We start from the raw sequence: 20,925 nt of genomic DNA on the forward strand, positions 1-20,925 counted from the left end.
AATTTTACATTTGTTTTTCATTTTTATTTACTTTGTTAATCTGCTAATATTATTTAATTTTTTATCCAGTCTTGGACCCCTGAGAAGGTGTGGCCACGACGCCAGGGGAACAGCCTCCCTCTCCCTAAGGTAAGGTTCCTTTATTGCAGTGTTTTCTTAAACACTGCCAACTATACAAGCTAAAAGTAGGCCTTTTGGTTCCTGAGGAGCCCAAGTGTGTGGTTAGTGATGCAGAAGTAAAAAATAATACATTTATTATGCCTCGCTCTGTAAAGGCAATGTGGGTTCTGTGAACAAATGAGAAACAAACTAAATTCAAATTAAATCAGGTTTCTTTTATTTATATGTAGGTGAAAAATATAAAACACACAATGGGCCACCCAATTACAAAGCTGCAGTATAAAGGTAAATGTTTTGTAATCATATATAGCCTGCTGTAACGTTTTGGTATATCATACTATGAAATGTATGTCCCCTTTAATCTAAAGTTCTTTATCGAAGACAAACACAAAACTCTGGGGAAAATAAAATAGGAATTGTGCCACCACTGTTAGATGACCTTGGTTTCTGTGCTTACACTGCCACAGAAGTTCTCTGCACACAGGTTCTGTAAACCAATGCATTCTTTTCATTAAAGTGACTCAAGGATTGGCGGGTATGAAACTTATTTCACAATTTCAACATTTACCAGAATTTGTATTTCACATGATTAGGCTTCATTCGAAAGCCTACGATAATCTACAGGGCAGAGGCCTGAATTCGTAATGCAAGTACCTGCTAACAGATTGAACCGAAAATAAAAGGTATATAGACTAAATATGGTAGTGTATATGTTTGATTAATAGTGAGTTGGTGTGCAAAAAAACTAAGTCGCACGAGGATCTGCAAACTTTAGTTTATCTCATTTTATACAAGTACTGCATCACAACAGGAAGCATGGAAACCTCTGGATCAAAGCAGCAACGTGGTGAAGTGAAAAATAAATAGATTCTGGAAGATGACAGTAACTCAACAAGTTTTAAGAATACTGCCGTTCAGACCGTACACATACGGAGAGAAGAAAAGATGTCATGTTAGTTAATTTGCTTTATTTTCTCATTTTTAAGCGTGTACCCAATCCCTTGAGAAATTACATAACATTATTTACCCTACTAAAAATGTGGTTCCTAACCTGAGCAGGTCATCGCATCGCAAGAGTAGCCTTCCTACAAAACTCAAATTACAGCCTTTAATATTCTAGCTTTAAAAACATTTGTTTAGTGATTTTTGTTGTATTTACATTTGGTTGTAAGCATCATCAATTCATTCATTCTACCTACCATGCATACCCACTCACTATCTTTCCTCGTTATGGTTTGTAAACATCCCACATTTTCGCAAGGGCCGTAGCAAACTCAACATTACCTAGTTAAGAAAAGCATGAAGTACACATGCTCTTGAAGTTCAAACTCTGCAACTAACAAGAGATGGTTTTGCAGTGAAATATAACAATAAGCCTCAGAAAATGTTTTCTCTGGGGCCTGTGGGAGCACAACTCAAACAGATACAGAGTTGTGAGACTTTTGTCTTTAATTGCAGAGGTTCAAACTCCATACTGAGATGATGACAATGGCATATACTATAGGACATGAGTTTGGTAGTTCTCCATCTGGTTTCAGGTGGGTGTAGTACACTTGCTTGAGGATTCAAACAATACCTCTACTTTGAGTCTATGGAAGACTAGGGCTAAATTCCACAGTTGCCACTGAGAAGGAAAATGTAAAATGAATGGGAAAATACTTGGCAGAGGCATTTGCAATGTGGAAACATGAGGAAGAGTGGGGCTGAATTGTTTTCCTCCTTGCTATATGGTACCTCATTTGGCAACAAAATCGCACACAGCTCAACCTAGCCTTTTCGCTTCACTGCCACAACTCCACATTGTTGTTGTATATTGAGGGTGCACAGAGATACTACACAATTGTGCATAAGGCAGTAGCACACTACGATTTAAAAAAAGACTTCAATCATCTCTAAACCAAGAGACTTTGGTGTTAAGGTACAATTATGCTTTGTGCAGGGTTGTATACAGATTTGCATGGGTCTAGACTGATGATCCACAGTGCCAACACAAGGGCTCGACATAATAATTGCAACTCCACTCATAAGTCCTGTTTGTTTCTTTGAAGTAAACTCTGCACAGGGGGCTGCTTTGTATCTAGGTCAATTTCCTTTCGTTTGCTGTTTTTCTTTTCCTTACATATTTACTTTGTTTGTAATGTGCCCTGGAGAAGTTCTTAGGTAGTCTTTATTTGCTTATCAAGATGAGTCTAGACGTGCAGTTTGATGTTTTACAGGTGTATCAATCCATATCACATTCAGATCCCACAGCTTCGCTAGCTATGCTGTGCCTATTGGAGAATGCGTACCAGTCCCCTCTTACTTCCATTTTCCTAATCTGTGATAAGGGAGGCGGGGTCCTGCCATGCGGGGTACCTATCCATGCTCTCCATTCTCCAAAGTAAGCTTTGAATCCTGGTGGAAGGGGTACAGCTGACAGATAATTGCATGTTGAATCCTTTTTATAGTGTATACAGACAGTGGTTTGTATTTTTAGGCCCGATTTGACTGCCCTGACCTTAGATTTTATGTTATTAACAGAAAAAGAGTGTTTAGAAGGACTACTGAGAGGTTTGATTGGCCAAAGGTGTTGTGTTTCAACTGAAAAACCGCTTGGTTGTGTGGTTCAACTGAAAAAAAGAGCTTGGTTGTGTGATTCATCTATAAAAGAGTTCCTATTTTGCAAGTTTGACTCCTGGAAAAGCTTATTCTCAGTGGAGCAGCAGTGAGTTGGTTATGGTGCATATTCAGTGATCAAGGCTAGTAGGCCTTATCATTGTATTTAATGTTATGACAAAGGCAGTAGGGCTGCTTTATTTATCATGAAAATCATATTTTAAAGTCAATGGGCCGAACAGGGTGGATGGTTATCAAACTTTGCTTAAGGCTGTAGACTAGAAATCTTTTACTTGGAATCTGGCATATTACTCTGAAAGGCAAGTGGTTTGGTGCTGGATACACACTCTGATAAACACTGTAGGCGTAAGATTTACAATATGATAATATTTATTAGTCCCCCTAACAAGGGTTGTCTTTTGTGTTGCCAGCTCTAATTGTGTATATCATTGTAATTTTATCACTGAGTGCCCTATAGTTGTCTTGTAGGAAAGTTTATGCTCAAAAGTCAGTAATAAAGGCTATAGGCCTCATTGGTTCATTGGAAACATTATGGGCCATATGTATGAAACTTTGGTTTTGCGATTCTCAAATAGCGACTTTTGCGAATCGCTATTTGAGAATCGCAAAACGCTATGTATGTAGGATTTGCAAATAATTTTGCGAATCCTACATGTTCCTTAACTACGAATTGCAAATTGCGATTCGCAATTAAGGAATACCTCCCAATTCATTCCTATAAGCCTAGAGGCCCAAAGGAATGAATGGGAAGACATTCTCAATTAGCGATTCTCAATTAGAGAATCGCAAATTGCGAATGCAATTTTAAGGGTGCCAGGGTGTCAAAAGGACACCCTGTTGCACCCCTAAAATGAGCATGGGTGCACATGTGGCGCACATACATGCCCTAAGGGCATGTGTGTGCGCTACATGGCACTTTGAAAAATGCAAAAATGTGCATCTTTGAAAGAAATCGCAAATTAACACCAACCTGTAGTTGGTGGTAATTTGCAATTCCTTATGCAATATTTGCAGAACTTGGGTGCCTCATACATTCCATTTAAGGAATCGCAATTTCCGATTCCTTAAATGCATTCGCAAAATAAGGAATCACAAATTTTGCGATTCCTTATTTTACGAGGCATTCTTACTTTGATACAAACCATTAAGCCTAATTGCGATAGCAAACTCCGAAATTCTGTGAATTCTGCAATGGCAAATTTGAACGATACATATGGGCCTATGTCCTTTGACATAGGTCTGATTCGTTATGTTATGAAAAGTGATGACACAGGCAGTATGCCTGGATTATATATTGTAAGAATACATTTGTTAAAGCCAATAGACCTTCATGGGTGCTATTATGTTGTGTTACTGAGAAAGGAGCTTTGGTTCCACTCACATGTTGATTAGCTCAAGTACTGCATTTGATTGGCAAAAAGTTTGTGCCCGCCTCAAAAAGAGCCAATTCAATTACCAAAGCTAGGCCTCATCGTTTATTTAAAGTGGTGACAAAGGTAGTACAGCCCATCTTATTTATTTTGCAAATTATTTGTAAAGTCAAGGAGCTTTTATGGGTGAATGGTTCTCACAATTTGCTTAATGCTGTACACAGGTATTTTGTTACATGAAATCTCACAAATTACCATAGTAGGCAAGTATTTTGGTGTTGGCTACTCACTAAGCCAAACTCTGGGGGTAGAAGATTTGCCCTGGGATAATTCTTGTTAGCTCTACGAGGATTGCATTTTTTGCCAGCTCTATTTTTGTATATCTGGATAGAAATAAGTGGGGTTTGGTGCAGCAACACCAATTCCTTCATGTAAATCTCCAAAACGTTGTAATCCCCTTTACTTTCCCGTCCATGTAATTAATGGGAAGCAGAGTAACGGTAATTCTGGGGTGGGGAAATAACTGTGAATTTAATGATCTACTAAGAGCCTTGAAGTGACATAAGTGAATATACAAAACGATAGTTAAAAATAAGCTAGTATTTTTTAAATAATAATTGTTCTGTTCTCTTTGATGAATGCTCAGTAACATTTCTGATAATAATGTAAACATTAATCATGGTTATGCTGTACTGTTTGGAGATCTAAAATGACATGAGTGTATCTGAGACTAGTGCTTTCATGGCAAGAGGCTAATGGCCTTTTGGATAAAGCGTCAGTCTTGGGAACTGAAGACTGAATGATCAAGTACCTTTGTTACTTACAAGTCTTTTCATTCTAAATATGAAAGGTCTAAAAAACACTTTAAATTACAGATATATATTTTGATTGGGTGAGGTCCCCTTGACCACAGATTTCATGGGGTAGGCAGGAATGGCTTGATTCTTCCACAACTGACTCTTATCTTTATGTACTATTTTACATTTTCTCTGTGCCTTGTTGGAATTAGTGGGTAACACACTGGCAGAGCTCCTGATGATATCTTTGTGGGACCTTCAAAGTCATATCTGACTTCCATCCTTACTTGGTTGTTTGTGTACATGCTATTAACTTGGGTTGAAACTAAAGGCACTTCTACTTATAGTATTGTTAGGTTTCAAGCAGATGGTGGTAAGCACTTCACAAATTCGACAAAGTTAAATATGCAATTCATATTGGCTTATCTCTTATTATGAACTAGGGTTTTACAGACAAATTTGGTGGAAATTCTGAATACATATGTCAAACCTGAAGCTTACTAAGTTATAGAATGTTACGTTATGTTATGAGCATGTGTAAGACAAGCATCTGCCCAGGAGGATATCCTGGTGCCTCGAGAAGGACGGTGCGGCCTTGGCTGGGCATATTGGAAAAGACAGGTTTTCAGTTTCTTCAAGAATTCAACAACTGAGCTGGTGGATCCGTTCTGCAGGTGGAGGTTATTCCTGACTTTAGGGCCTGGTACAAGAATACATGCCAGTCAGCTCTGGCTCTTCGGATTTGAGGTAATATTATGAGCAGGAGCTTTCCCAAGCAGAGGTTTCTTGTTAGAGTGCGAATTGTGATGCGGCTGTTCACACAGACTGGTAATTGATTCTGCAGGGCTTTGCATGTGTGTGTGAGGAGTTTGAAGCATAAGCATTTGTGAATGTTGCTTAACTGGGAGCCATAGGAGGTCTTTGAGATGTGCTTTAATTACCCATGGCAGGTATTCTTTCTTTGACTTGGTCGTCCACATCTCTATTGCATTATGCTGCTTTTATCCAAATGTTCCAGGTTAATGAAAGGTGCCTTGGTCTCCTGTACTTATGCTGATAAAATTCACATTCAAGATTTGAGGCAAAATACTAGGTCACAGTCGTCCTGTGATCATTCTTTGATTTGGCTTTTTGATAAAGGAAAAGTTTTTTTAATGGATGTTAAAGTCTTTGGACAATCTTATGCATGCTCGCTGTTGCTTGGGGTTACCTGTTTTGGCTATCTCCAGACTAACTGTAAGCTTTAAGAGAGGAAATAGTTTTAAGAATTGTGAAATAGCCCTGTCTCACCAATAGTTTGCATAGTACTTAAAAAATGAAATCAATGAATAATGTACAGATATGTATTGTAACTTGTGGGCAGTTATTTTTGGGACATCGCTGGTTTGAAGGATTTAGGCCTGTCAACACAAGCATTATGAAAGCTAACATTTCATTCTTCAGTCTGTGGCCTTCTTTTACAAGTCTATAGCGAGAACGTATTTAATTTAGGTGGCTGGAAACTTCCTACTTGGGCAGCCAGCTTTCACATGAGAAGACTACTCCAGGGTTTATGCAAGTACACCTATTTTCCTTTTTTGAATAATGAGGTGGTGTAGTGTTTCTATGCTCTACTCAGTTTCTTGGTTCCTTTTCAGAAACTCATAACAGCAGCAGAATATACTCTGGATAGGCAAAAATTGATAATACTGTAGCGACCTTAAGCCGAAGGAGCAAATGGCACTAAGAGTGGTTCTGTCATATATGATCAATCAATCAATGTTACTATCATTGTGCTGGTGCTCTGTCACAACATCTTCACAATGTGCACTGTTTTAAACATTTGTTCAGTCACCATCTTGCAACCTAATGTTACTGGAGTAGTACTGCACTCTTCAACAGGAGTCTGGGTGGATGAGCTTGGATTTTGTTTTTCTTTGCTCTCCTTCACAGGCACATACTCCTACCAATTTGAAGATCAGGGATTTGAAAACCGCCTATGGTCCTTCCTTATTCATACTGGTTGGTATAAGGGTTTGTTAGACCTGTCATCCTTAGGGTGATCTTCACCCAACTTTTTGCCTGCGTACCTCCACTTTTTGCTGTATTTTTTGTTGGCCGTAGGCCTCTGAGACCTTTACCACTGCTGACCAGTGTTAAAGTGCATGTGCTTGTCACCCTAAATGTGGTGACATCAATGTATACTTGATTGGCATATTAGGTTTACTTATAAGTCCCTTGTTAAGTGGTATACCATATACTCCGGTCCTGTAATCTAAATGCTACTAGTGGGCCTGCAGCACTGGGTGTGCCACCCACACAAGTAGCCTTTCAAACCGTTCTCAGGCCTGGCACTGCAAAGCCCATATGTACAGTTTACTGCTACTTCGACTTGGCATTTAAAATCACTTTCCAAGCCTTAAAAAAACATTTTATGACACATATGTCACCCTAAAGGTAGGCCCTAGCTAGTCCTAAGGGTAGTGTGCTGTGCAATTAAAAGGTAGGACATGTACTTTTAAGTTTTACATGTCCTGGGAGTGACAAACAGCTAGATTTGTTTTTCAATATTGTGAGGCCTACTCCTCTCATAGGGCAGCATTAGGAAATCCTTAAAACACTTCCTGATTAGAAAGGTTGAGCTGCATTATGTTTCATATCTGGGGAATAGTAATGACAAATCCTCCTTAGTGGTAAAGTTGGATTTAACATTGCTGTTTTAGAAATGCCACTTTTAGAAAATGGACATTTGGTTGCTCTTGCTGCTCTGTGTGCCTTGCAGCTCGGCTCCACCTGGGGTGGGTTACAGCTACACTTTGTACAATCCCTCTACACAGCCACAAACACAGGAAGGGTGGGTGTGACAGAGAACCCATCAGCATTCATCTAGATTCGGATAGCTCTTCCTGTGCAGGAAGAGGGAGATGACACATTTGAATAGGCAGTGTCTGATGTCCCACACAAAAGGCTCTGTACCTCCCCCCCAACAACAGATAGCCTGGCAAACAGGGCTGGGATGAAAGGGGACCTTTGCAATTCAAAGGCTTTCTTTGAAGTCACCCCCATCTCAAAAGGCACATGTGGGTATAAGTATGGGGCTCTGAATGTACTACTGGATCTGTGAAGAACTCTGCCAGGGGTAAAGAATGATGTGCTACAAGGATTGTCACTCTGCATCACTGACTGTTCTGAAGGACCTGCTTCTCTGCTTTGCTGAGCTGCCGTGCTGCCTGCTGATCTCTGCCCAAATGAGGACAAGGACTGGACTCAACTCACTTGAACCCAGAGCGACTCCAAGTGCCAATTCGGCTGCTGCTATTGCTGGACTCTGCCATCTGTGAGTACTCTCTTGCCTAAGGTGCATGTTGTAGTCTGTGTCTAGCTAACCCTGACTAGGATTGTGGTCTCTACTTGGACAGGATGCATACCTCTGCCAACTAGAGACCCTTGTGAATGATTTTTGGGCTACTCCTGAGGGTAGCCATTTATAAGTGGAGCAGTGTTTAATGTATGCTCAAAATGTTAGAACTGTGACAAAAAGAAGATAACTAGTAATGCTCCGATTACTCACTGATAGTCTTCGTTACACTAAGTTCTACTTTTCCTTGACACAGTCCTAATTGCTTACCTACTATGTCGTCTATTATCTGATGGTTGTGGAGATCGATTGGCAGGGACAATGCTTCCCTACCGGTAGCACCAAATAAGTGGAAAAGGTCCCGAAAATGGAATTTTATATATATGAAGACTGCTGCAGAGACAACAAAACATCATTGTACTTACAAAATGCTTGCACTGTTACCAGTGTTTGATTTTCACAATCTGGATCGTGAGGAAAAGGATATGGAATTATTTCCTTCATGGCAAAGAGTTGTGTGTGGCAGACATGACACACTCAATTTTGAAGGCTGTGACAAGATAAAGTTGACTTTTATATAATGGTGTTTCCCAGTTAAAAAAATTGAGAAATTCCTGAATTCCTTCCAAGAACATTAGAGAATCAATGTTTTCTTTGTCCTGTGTGTGTTCAATAGTGGGGCTTAATGAATGGATATATGAATACAACAGCAGTTGAATACAAAGGTTTTGTGTTGACAATAGAGATCATTTGTCTAGACCCATGCTAATATGTGTCCTTGTTGGTAACGGTACCATTATCAGACTCTGGCAAAATATCGTTCTCACTGACCTCCTTCCTTAAGCCCAGTAAGGCATGCATATCTTCAAGAAGCTCTAATCAGCATTTTGTTGATTTTCCTATGCGTAGCATCACAAAAAGAGTAAAAGAAAAAGGGGAGCTACACCCACGGCCAACAGATTGCACTCCCCTTTGAGAGACAACATGGCTTGAAGCACCCTGTACACAGTACAGAACTGTCAGTGTTCCTGAATGTATTCTGAATATGGAAATATTGCTGAATAAATATTGCATAGTGGATAAATACAGTATTTGTATCCTTATTGCATGAATACCTAAGCAGGATGATAGTGTTTTCATAGAATAATTTCATAGACTAGAAAAAAACAGCTCAGCATCAAAGAAAATCCCAAGATCCAAACTATGGAAAATCACTTCCGTCATAGACCACAGGCCGCTCAACAGCCAAGTGATAGAACACCTTCTTAGAGATGAACCTGTGAGGGAGAACAAAGAACAATGATTGTTATTATATCTTTTTTATTCAAGTTGTTTACTTGATTATTTTCAAAAGTAGCACATGCATTCTACTGAAGTGGTTTGACTAGACCAGGGGACTCCAATCCTTCCTATAGTGAAAGCTACTTCTGATCATTGAAAACTGTTGCAAGCTACTGCCAATAAGGGTTTGGACGAATATACACAGAGGCCAAATAACTTACCCACTGCCCCTAGAGTGCAGGGAGCATACAACATTTAAAAAAAAAATTCAAAACCTTTATTGAGGAAATTCAGATCAGACACATTACACTGTGCTACATATCAGCTCAATTAACGCAGTATATTCCAAGTCAAGCATTAGAGATGTAAATCAACTTCACCCTGCCAAAAACAGGATCATTGTGGGACTGTAATCACAACACTGTTGTGCGGGGAGTCCCTCCCAGGGAGCATACAACATTAATGCTGCAGATGCTGCATTGCAAAAGATTTATATTTAGGTTCTCTATGGATCAGTTTTATCCCTTTGCTCCTAAGACAGTGAAAGGGAGAAAGAGAGAGAAATAAATAAAGAGCTAGGGAACATGGAAGAAAAGGGAGAGGAGCAGATAAGGGGAAGTGAGAAAGTCATAGAGAAAGGAAATACTGACAGAATGAGAGAAAAAATGCAGGAAAGAAAGAAAGGAAAATAAGAAAGAATGCAGTAGAGTAAGATGGGGAAAGAAAAACAGCAACAGACAGGAGTGAAAGAATGAGGAAAATATAAACAGAGAAAGGAGCAAAAGAAATAAGAATCAAGAAAGAGAGAAATTAAGAAAATGGGAGGAAGAAAAAAGAAACAGAGAAAGGAATTAAAAGAAGGAGAGGAAGAAAGAAAGAATGCCAAATGATGAAATAGATTAAATAGAAAAATTAAGAGTGTGACATAAAGAGAACAGAAAGAAACAAGAGAAAGAAAGGGATGGAAAGTATGGAAAGGAAAAATTATAGAAAAATGGCAACAGTAGAAGAAATAAGAAAATAACAAAGAAACAGAAAGGAGAGATATGAAAAAAACAGTAGTGCTGGAAGTAAAGACTGAGAAAGAATAATAATGGAGGGAACATGAAGACAGGCAAAGAAGATAAGACTGAATGTTAGGAAGGAAGACACAGAAAAAAGCAGAGAAAGAAAGCTATAGAACAAAAAAGGAAGAAGAGAATCAAAGGGGAAGAAGGAAAATAAACAGTGAAAGCAGAATGATGGGAGGAAAAAGGAAAGAACTGAGAGGAAGAAAGGTGAAGAAGAAATAATTTGATCAAAAAAAGCAGCAAAAAGTATAAAAAAACTAAATGAAAGAGGAGAGGAAAGCAAAAGGTAAGAAAGAAACAAAGGGTAGCATTGAGGAAAAGGAGACAAATAGAGGAAGGAATGAGAAAAAAGGAAAAAGGGAACTGACAAATGTAACAAAGACAAGAAAAAGAAAGAAACTGAAAAAGAATGCACAACAAACAAGGAGAGAAGAAAGAAATAAGTAGTATACAATTATAGGAAGAAAGAGAAAGAAAGAATAAACAAGCAAGAACGTTAATAAAAGAAACTGAGAAAGGAGAGAAAGACATAAAAGCAAGAAAAAGAGAAAGAAGGAGGGGCATGAATAAAAGGAGAATAAGAAGTAGAAGACTTTTTCTGAAAAGGGTAGGCGGCATCATCTTGCTTTGTCAGCTTTCAAAGCCTCACAGAAACTGACACAGTGCATCCCAGTCAGGTGGGCAGCTGTATATTCTCAAGACTGCTGAAAGGCAATTACCATGTGCAAGTGTGGGGCATGGCCCTTTTTACAGGGTGATTCTCAAACTTTTTGCCTATTTTTCTGACCTTCCGTTTGTTGGCTTTAGGATACATTACCACTGCTAAACAGTGCTAACGTGTATGTGCTCTCCCCCTAAAACATGGTATGATTGGTTTACATCAGTTTGGCATATTAAATGTACCGTAAGTCCCTTGTACAGTGGTATCCCATATACCCAGGGCCTGTAAATTAAATGATACTAGTGGGCCTGCAGCACTGCTTGTACCACCCACTGACGTAGCCTTTCAAACCTCTCAGGCCTGCCACTCCAGGTTCCGCGTGCTCAGGTAACTTTAAGTTGGCATTTAAAAGTAGTTGTCAAATCTCAAACTCCCCTTTTACTACATGAAGGTCACCCCTAAGGTAGGTCCCACATAGCCCTATTTCAGGGGGCTGAGTAAGTAAAAGGTAGGACATGTGCCTTTATGGTGTGGCAATTCTCTTATATATTTTCAAGTGGTAATTCCTGATCTGAAAGGAGTAGCGTTGGCATGTTTAGAATGGTAGTGATAAATCCTGCTCATTGGTTCAGCTGGATTTTACATTAATATTTTAGTAATGCAAATTTTAGAAAGTGGGCATTTCTCTGTGCTTATGACTCTTTGCAGCCTGAATTCAATATACGTCTGGGCCTGGGCGACAGCTACACTTTATGTGTACTTTCTAGACAGCCATCACACAGAAAGTGTTGGGTGTGTAAGGGTTACTTACATCTGCATACTGATGGTCTTCCTGGGCTGGGAGAGAGAGGGGCAATCACACTTTACATTTGTATAGGCTGTGTCCTGCCCTCACACAAAGGGCTGATTCACCTCCTACTAATGTCTGGAGCCAGGGCTGGGTTGAAATATGATTGTTGTACACTTGAAAGGGTTCCTTTGAGGTCACCCCTAAAACGAAGACATTTTGGAGTATAGTTAGAGGGGCTCTGATCCTATGATATTAGACACTGCGAGGGACTTGTAACAAGACCCTGCTGGCTCTACATACTGCACAGGAGGACTGCTGTGCTGTCAGGAGGAACCGCCATTTAGACTACTTGCTTTGTTGTTAACCTGCTGCCTGCCGGGTTGCTAGAGGGACTGCCACTCTGCAAAGTGACTCTTTGTGCTGGCCCGACTACTGCTCCCTGAGTGCTCCCCAGTGTTCTTCAGGGGCTGGTTGGCTGCTTCCCCCCACCCCTGTATGTTTGGAAGACTAGGGTCCTGAAGAATCCCATTTCAGCAACTTGTATCTGCTTTGGGACTTGCCTTGCGTCCCTCAAATTAGCAGTTGGGAGTGCTGTGGACTGCTCTTTACCTCGTAGGTCAAGCGTGTGCTGGGTGCCGTATTCCTGACCAGTCTACTGTGTGCTGCGCACGCTCCTACACCTCAACACGTGGTGAGTGCTACTTCTGTTTTTGTTAAAAAAAATGGGGCGGCAAGGGGTTTTGTTTGAGATTCTCGGTGTCAGCAAGTAAGGGACTCAGGTTAATTGGGTACCCACACTACTACCAGTTAGTGGCTGAATATGATTTCTCTAATACAGATCAATAATGTTACCACACTAACACAATGAAATGAAAAAATACAATAACCAGGTTTTTTTTAATCAAAAGATTGTTATTTTCTTTACGACAGAGAAATTCAATCAGTGATAAAAATAGGGTACAGAAAAATGCATTTGGGACATAGAAGGAGTGTCTTATATACTCCTATAATACATCACAAAGTAAGTCTTCAATGCTAACCAATAATAACACGATGATTTCAGATCAAAAAAGTAAATGAAAATCAATGGTGATTGATGAATAATGAGCAGAGTTAAACTTGGTAGTCGACGTTTCGGTCTTTAGGAAATTGTTTCATAAGACCATCATCAGGACATAGGCTTTGTGCATTATAATTGATGACCCTAAGAAAAAATTTAAGTTGTGAGACATACACTTCCCATGTGGGTCAATGATACCGGTTGAGATGAATCGAAAAACAAAAACACTCTGCCAGTTATAAGGTCAGGAGCTTCGAGGCAACAGCAATATGGCTGAGATACCCGCCACCCCCTCTCAACACAATCCCCAAAGGAGGGAAACCGGAAACAGTTCTTGAAGTTTTTGGAAGAGGGAGGGAGTGACCCTCCCGGCCGTATTTATTAAAACAAAAAATTAAAACATTAAACAGTTTCATATTAATGTACAATTTCATTACCACATTGCGATGTTTGGCTAACCTTAACAGATTCTCTAATACAGAGGTTCTCCTAGCCGAACTAACAACCTACAAAACATTTTCTTGAAATTTTGAAATTGTACATCCTAACGTTTAAGGGCCAACGGCAAGGTCGTAACCGGTGTCAAGATCCCTAACCAGAAATACCCCCCCCACTTGGGAGGGGCGACAGCACTGAGGCGTACCTCAAGTGCAACTACCAATTTCCCTTGACTTGACGGGGGCACCACTAAACTCGACGCCACTTAAAGGTCGTTCGAGGACTCGTGTGAGGTATCTAGAAGGTAGCGTAGACCTCCCCCCAAACCCCACACAACTCAGGTTTCAAATGTGAATAAGACTTCAGTGGCAGCTAGTGGAAGTCACGATTTGTGAAGTAGAAGATACGAAGCAACAACGTTGACGACGTCGGCAGCGACAGCGCATTTGTAAAACACAGCGTCGCTGCCGACGTCGTCAACGTTGTTGATTCTGTGGACTCATCTCAACCAGTATCACTAACCCACATGGGAAGTGTACGAAACGTCGACTACCAAGTCTAACTCTGCTCATTATTCATCAATCACCATTGATTTTTATTTACTTTTTTGATCTGAAATCATCGTGTTATTATTGGTTAGCATTGTAGACTTACTTTGTGATGCATTATAGGAGTATATAAGACACTCCTATGTCCCAAATGCATTTTTCTGTACCCTATTTTTATCACTGATTGAATTTCTCTGTCGTAAAGAAAATAACAATCTTTTGACTCAAAAAAAGTGGTTATTGTATTTTTTCATTTCATTGTGTTAGTGTGGTAACATTATTGATCTGTGTTAGAGACATCATATTCAGCCACTAACTTGCAGTAGTGTGGGTACCCAATTAACCTGAGTCCCTTACTTGCTTACACCGAGAATCTCAAACAAAACCCCTTGCCGTTCCATTTTTTTGAACGTACTATTTGCCAAGCCCGCAAGGGTATATTGGGTTGCTCACCCTCTCCATAAAGTTTTACTCCTGTTTTGGGCTGCCTGATTGGCACGTGGCTGATCCACCGTTTGCATCAAGGGAGTTTCCGTTTGTGACCGGGCGATTGCCTCAGAGACAACAGTCTCCCCTTTTGCCGTTGTTTACCCCCAGCGTGCGTAGAGCGATTCAGGTTTCCTGTGAAGAGTGGGCACGTTCATCTGGGCTGAGTGCTTTGCCCTGTAAAATCGGCACCGCTAAAGGAAAGCCAGGCACCTTTGTCCAAGTTCCCTAACAAAGCACATGGTGAGAGCTGGTTACTGACCAAGCTTAGAGTATGGACATTCGGACTTTTAGACCCACACTGCAGCACCGACTGCTGTGGGGGTGGAGACGCATTCGGGGGGCACGTCGCCAGGCAACAAGGGCTTCTTGCGTCAGCACCGTCTGTCTCTGGGGGAGGAGCCAATGCCAGCTGTGACTGCTCAAAGGAGGAGCTGCATCACAGGGGGAGGTTGCTACCTCTGTGTACCCAGGGTCTATGTTATTTGCTCAATATATACACACATTTTTAAATATTCTTGTGTGGAGTCTCTTTAGTGGTGTATTAATTGGTTTACTGGTTTGAATGGGTGGTGCAAACGCTTTAGACATTGCCTCTGATGATAAGCCTGCCTGCTCAACGCCAAGCTACCAGAGGGTGAGCATAAGTTATCTTTGGTGTGTTTTGCCTGGCTTAGGTGCATACCCTAGCCAACCAGAAACACATTTCTAACAGCAAGCTACTCGTGGCAGCCTGATAGCTACTGGTAGCTTGCGATCTACCTGTTAGAGACCACTGGACTAGACCAGAGGTGTACACAGAAAAGTTCAGGGGTGCCAGATAGATTCTATGTTTTCAAGATAACTGCATAAAAACGTTTACATAAAATAATGTACAAGTACATAATTTACTTAATCAGTGGTTACCTAAAATTCCAGGCTAGATTCAGCTGTCCTGGGCCTACATTGGACAGTGCTGGACTAGAATATACTAGACAATAAATGAAAGCAACTTATAGCACAAGTTACTTACCTTCGGTAACAATATATCTGTTAGAAACAGTGGTTAGTGTTAGATTCCTTACCTTAGAATATCCCCAGGCATCAGCAGTAGCCCTGAGCGTCGCTAGGCGTCGTCTGCGGCTCCGCGTCGGTCATCGGCGTCGTGATCGCCGGGATGATGTCATCGGAGTACTTACACGTTGCCCTCGCGCGCTGACGTCACTTCTGTACATAGCTTTCCGCGCCAGGAACGCAGAGCCATGATAGAAACCGACACTGGTGCCATGAAACTAGGGCGCTGAAAGGGATGTCCTTAATCCTAGATATCGGTTCGCAGAACGGTGAGGATGGGTGGGACGGTAAGGAAACTAACACGAACTACTGTTTCTTACAGATATATCATTACCGAGGGTAAGTAACTTGTGCATCTGAAAGAAACAGGTTAGTGTTAGATTCTTTACCAAGGAGTAGCAAACCTAGATGCACAAGACGACCCACCAAGAGATGGTCTGCTTGTGCACCACCCATCCCTTCTTTGTGCCCACGTAACCAACAAAGAACTGGTCGTCCACCCGGAACTGGTGTGTGCGGTCCAGATAGAATGAGAGCGCACGTTTTGGGTCCAGACGGTGGAGCCTCTCTTCACCCTTCGAGGGATGCGGAGGTGGATAGAAGGTGGGCAAGGTGATGGACTGCCCGATATGAAAGGCCGTGACCACCTTGGGCAGGAAAGAAGGACGAGTCCTTAGAACAACCTTGTCCAGATGGACAGAGAGGAAAGGAGGTTTAGAAGATAGAACCTGGAGCTCACTCACTTTCCTGGCAGAGGTGATGGCAACCAGGAATGCAGTCTTAAGAGACAGAAGATGAAGAGGACAGTTATGAAGTGGCTCAAAAGGAGCGCACATCAGATCTGTTAGAACAAGATTCAAGTCCCACTGAGGCATCACGAAGGGGACAGGAGGGAACATGTGCGTGATGCCTTTCAAGAATCTATTTACAACAGGGGACTTCAAAAGAGAAGGCTGATCAGGAAGCCTTAAGAAGAATGAAATGGCCGAGAGGTAGCCCTTGAGAGTGCCCAGAGCAGAGCCCTGCTGGGCAAGAGAAAGAAGGAAGAGGAGAAACTCTGAAAGGGGGCAGAGAGTGGATCCACAGCCTTTGCTGTGCACCATGCCACAAATGTGTTCCACCTGCAGGCGTATACCGTTTTTGTGGAGGGACGCCTGGCTGCCAGAATCACATCACAAAACTTCAGGAGGCAAGTCAAATGGCCTCAAATGCCGCCGCTCAATCTCCACGCATGTAGGTGGAGACTGGACAGGTTCGGGTGGAGGACCGCCCCCTGCTGCTGCGACAGAAGGTCCTCCTGAAGAGGCAGTCGAATCGGGGGATCGACTGACATACTGAGTAGCTCAGGATACCAGCATCTTCTTTCCCCGTCCGGAGCCATAAGGATGACTTGGGCCCGGTCTCGCCTGATCTTCTTCAGCACTCTGGGCAGAAGTGGTATAGGTGCAAAGGTGTACAACAGACCACAGCTCCACTCGCAACGAAAAGCGTCGCCGAGCGAGTGCCGCCTTGGAAATTCCAACACGCAAAACTGATGACATTGCGCGTTCTCTTTGGGGGCGAATAGATCTAACCAAGGCTCTCACCACCGGCGAAAGAGACCTTGTGCCACGTCCGAGTTCAGACGCCATTCGTGATCCATCATGCACTGGCGGCTGAGTTCGTCCGCCCTGGCGTTCAGAGAACCTGCCAGGTGTTGAACCACCAGGGTGACACCCTGGCGTTCCAGCCATTGCCAGAGGCGCAGAGCCTCCTGGCAAAGGGTCCACAACCCCACCCCGCCCTGTTTGTTGCAGTACCAAATGGAGGTGGTGTTGTCCGTGAACACCTGCACTACACTTCCCCTGACAGAGGGAGTGCAAGTCGGATCGCCCGCGGCTCCAGAAAGTTGATATGGAGAAGGGACTCCGCCAAAGACCAGAGGCCTCTAATCTCCCTCTCTCCCATGTGGGCCCCCCCATCCCAGGAGGGACGCATCCGTCACCACTACATGCTCCGGTTGGGGTAGGGAGAGAGATCAGCCGCTGACCCAATCGCGGTTCGTGAGCCACCACTGCACCACTGCAACTGACGACAGTGCCCTCCGTGATCAGGACGTGGTCGGACATGTTGCTCTAATGCTGTGCCCACTAAAACTTCAGGTCCCACTGCACTGCCCGCATCCGCCACCTGGCGTGATGGACCAGAAGGATGCAGGAAGCCATTATCCCCAGGAGCCGCAGCGTCAACCGGACCGAGACTCGGGATAAAGGCTGAAAAATCAGAATCAGAGCCTGAAGATCCAGAACCCGCTGTTCGGGGGGAAAAACCAGAAACTGTCCAGAACCGCTCCGATGAAAAGGAGCTTCTGAGAGGGGCACAGGTGTGACTTCGGCACGTTCATGGAGAACCCCAGCGAGTGCAGGAGGTTGGCCGTAGATGGAGGTGGGGGACGACTGTTTGGGGCGAGCCCGCCTTCAACAACCAATCGTCGAGATAGGGGAAGACTGAAACCCCTGATCTGCACAGAAAAGCTGCGACCACCGCCATCATTTTCGTGAATACACGAAGGGCGCTGGTAAGGCCGAAGTGCAGCACGATAAACTGAAAGTGCTTGTGGCCTAAAGTGAACCGCAGGTAGCGCCGGTGGGCCGGCAGGACGGGGATGTGGAAATATGCGTCCAGCAAGTCCAACGCTACCATCCAATCTCCTGGGTCCAGGTCAGATAGTACCTGAGCCAAAGTCAGCATCTTGAACTTCTCCTTCCGAAGGAAGCCGTTGACGCTCTGTAGGTCCAAAGTAGGGCGTAGGCCTCCTTGCCCTTCTTGGGTACCAGAAAGTAGGCCATAACTTCCTCCTGCAGAAGTTTCAAGTGATCCCCGACATGCGGTGGTACTACGGTGGCATGGCTGGAGGGGTCGCCTCGAAGGGGAGGGAGTAGCCCCTTCAGACGATTTGCAGCACCCACTGCGCCAGTGGAGGAGGTGATGGCCAACCCTGCCCCCCACTGGCGTCGAATGGGACTGAAATGCTGGACTAGGAATGGAAGAAAGGAGGAGGAGGAGAGGGAAGAAAGAAAGTGACAAATCGAGGAAATCAGTAAGAAAAAGAGAATGAAAAGGGGAAATAAAGAGGTAAGACTGAGGCGGAATCAAGACTTGGCAGCCTTGGTGTTCTGTAGTGGCACATTGGGCAGCATCAACAGCAGACATCTAGAAAATAATTGTCAAACTGCAAGTATATGCATTTACATTTTTTTTTTAAAACAAAATAAGTACTGAAAACGTCATCACTTTTCCCATCAGTCTGGCAGCACATACCTGGAGAAACTGTTGTCAAATATCAGAGTATAAATGCCACAGTTCCGAGCTTTTAGTTGCCCTCTTATGGTTTCTTTATGAGAGTTGCAGCGAGTCATGGGAATAAGAACCTGCAAATAAGAAAACAAATCTTTTCAAATAGATATGGGACAGTGTGTCTTGGTCTGTTGTGCCTTCACAACAATAAACACGTATAAAAGAGTGGTAGTATATATATATAGCATTGAAAGAAGGAGAGAGGAAGCGAAAACATGAATTTACATTTGCATAGATTGAAAGGAACAGCAGGAATGGCCTGGCAGGCCCATCTACAGTATCTATTAGTTTTCCTTCTGCAACACTGGAGGCATGACAGAGCTTTTATGGAGTTTAGGTGGAAAGAAACTGCAGATCCCACTTTGTTTTCATACTGCATAAGCAGGTGATAATCAAGGAAACATGTTTTCTGGAGAAAGATAAAACACAAATTTTGTGGCGCCTGGTGGTGTTTCTGCATTTGGTGGAACACAACTGAATAGGTCAGGAGTGCTCTCTACTTTCTAAAATAGAAAGCATAACCGTAAATACTGTGGGGCCTGGGGCAAAAAGAAAAGGAGTTACTTACCTGTAAATACTGTTCTCCAGTAATGGTATCTTTCATAGATTCACATGCTTGAATCATCCCCGTCGTCATAGTGGGAGTCCCATGGTATACATATAAAAGCAGTAGATAAAATTACCATAGGCTACCAGGCAATGAAAAGTCAGTGCAATACCCTATCCACCTTCTTGGGTAAAAAGGAACCAAATCCAACCAACAGCCAATCAGGTGATGGCACCTTCTAGAACAATCCCAACAGAGGCTAGGTTCCTCAGAATTTCCAGCACAAGTGTGCAAGTATAAACCTTAGAGAATAAAGTAAGCCTTTCGAGGGAGGGGGGGGCGCATGTGAATCTTTGAAAGATACCAATACTGGAGAACTGTAGTTACAGGTATGTAACTCATTTTCTTCTCCAGTATTGGATCTTTCATAGAGTCACATGCTTGAATCAGAATAGCTAGCAGTTTCCTAAACATGCATGTTTTATAACACTGTTATATCACCTTTGTACCTTAGCAGATGGTGGGCTATAGCATACATGCTAGTTTAGGAGAATTATGAATGAGATAGCATTTAACAACATATCTATCGTATAAGCATATACAAATATATATAAATGTACATATCAGATAACAAAGAAAAGCTCTAAAAATAGAGGCCTACATTATTGAAATAGATGGCGTAAGACTGCAGCTTCACTGTAAGATGCCATGTCCAGGCAATAGTGCTGAGAGAAGGTATAAGCATTCTTCCAGGTAGCGGCATGGCAAATCTTGTCCAGCGGGACATCAGCAAAAAGACCAGCAGAAGAAGATACTTCTCTTGTGGAATGCGCCTTGGTTTTGGTTGTAAGCTGTTTACCCACCTTTAAATGACATAGTTGAATAGTAGCAGCAATCCAAGGTGCAACAGTTCTTTTTTGTAACAGCGGATCCTAGCTTAACAGGTACATCAGGTACCAGAAGATGATCTGTCATGCGCAGATGCTTTGTTCTTTGCAAATAGAATTTAAGGCATCTTTTTACAGCTAAAGAGTGAAGAGACTTCTCTGCTGGAGATGACGGATGCGGAAACAAAGTGCACAGAATAACCTGTTCATTAAGGTGAAACTGGGATGGCACCTTTGGAATAAATGTAGGATTTGTTAGTAACTTATATAATCCTCAGTGAAACGTAAGTAAGGCTCTTTGATGGTGAAGGCCTGAATTTCAATTACTCTTCTGGCTGATGTGAGTGCGAGAAGCAACGCTACTTTCCATGTCAGACATTTGAGTTCTATCTTGTGGATCGGCTCAAAAGGTGCCTTCATTAACTGTGACAGAACTATATTACGACGCCATTCTGGTGTTGGAGGCCCTATAGGAGGAAAAGTTCACAAAAGGCCGTTCATGAACTGTTTCAGGATGCGAGCAGAACA

The 20,925-nt window shown here is 42.5% G+C and overlaps 1 protein-coding gene across 5 annotated transcripts in view; it reads right to left on the minus strand.

The window, feature by feature from the left end:
* Window positions 1-314: 314 nt before the first annotated feature.
* The window catches only part of FYCO1 (FYVE and coiled-coil domain autophagy adaptor 1), a 917,765-nt gene continuing 897,154 nt past the window's right edge, over window positions 315-20,925 (minus strand). For all 5 annotated transcript variants that reach the window (XM_086964932.1, XM_086964931.1, XM_086964930.1 and 2 more), the window contains 2 exons: window positions 18,928-19,037; window positions 315-9,517 (listed from right to left, as the gene is read on the minus strand). In XM_086964932.1, coding sequence (XP_086821058.1) covers window positions 9,442-9,517; window positions 18,928-19,037 — 186 coding nt within the window. In that variant the 3' untranslated portion in view covers window positions 315-9,441. The remainder of the gene's footprint in view (window positions 9,518-18,927; window positions 19,038-20,925) is intronic.

The sequence above is a fragment of the Lissotriton vulgaris genome, chromosome 4_1 (assembly GCF_964263255.1).
Source record: "Lissotriton vulgaris chromosome 4_1, aLisVul1.2, whole genome shotgun sequence".
Classification (NCBI taxonomy): domain Eukaryota; kingdom Metazoa; phylum Chordata; class Amphibia; order Caudata; family Salamandridae; genus Lissotriton; species Lissotriton vulgaris.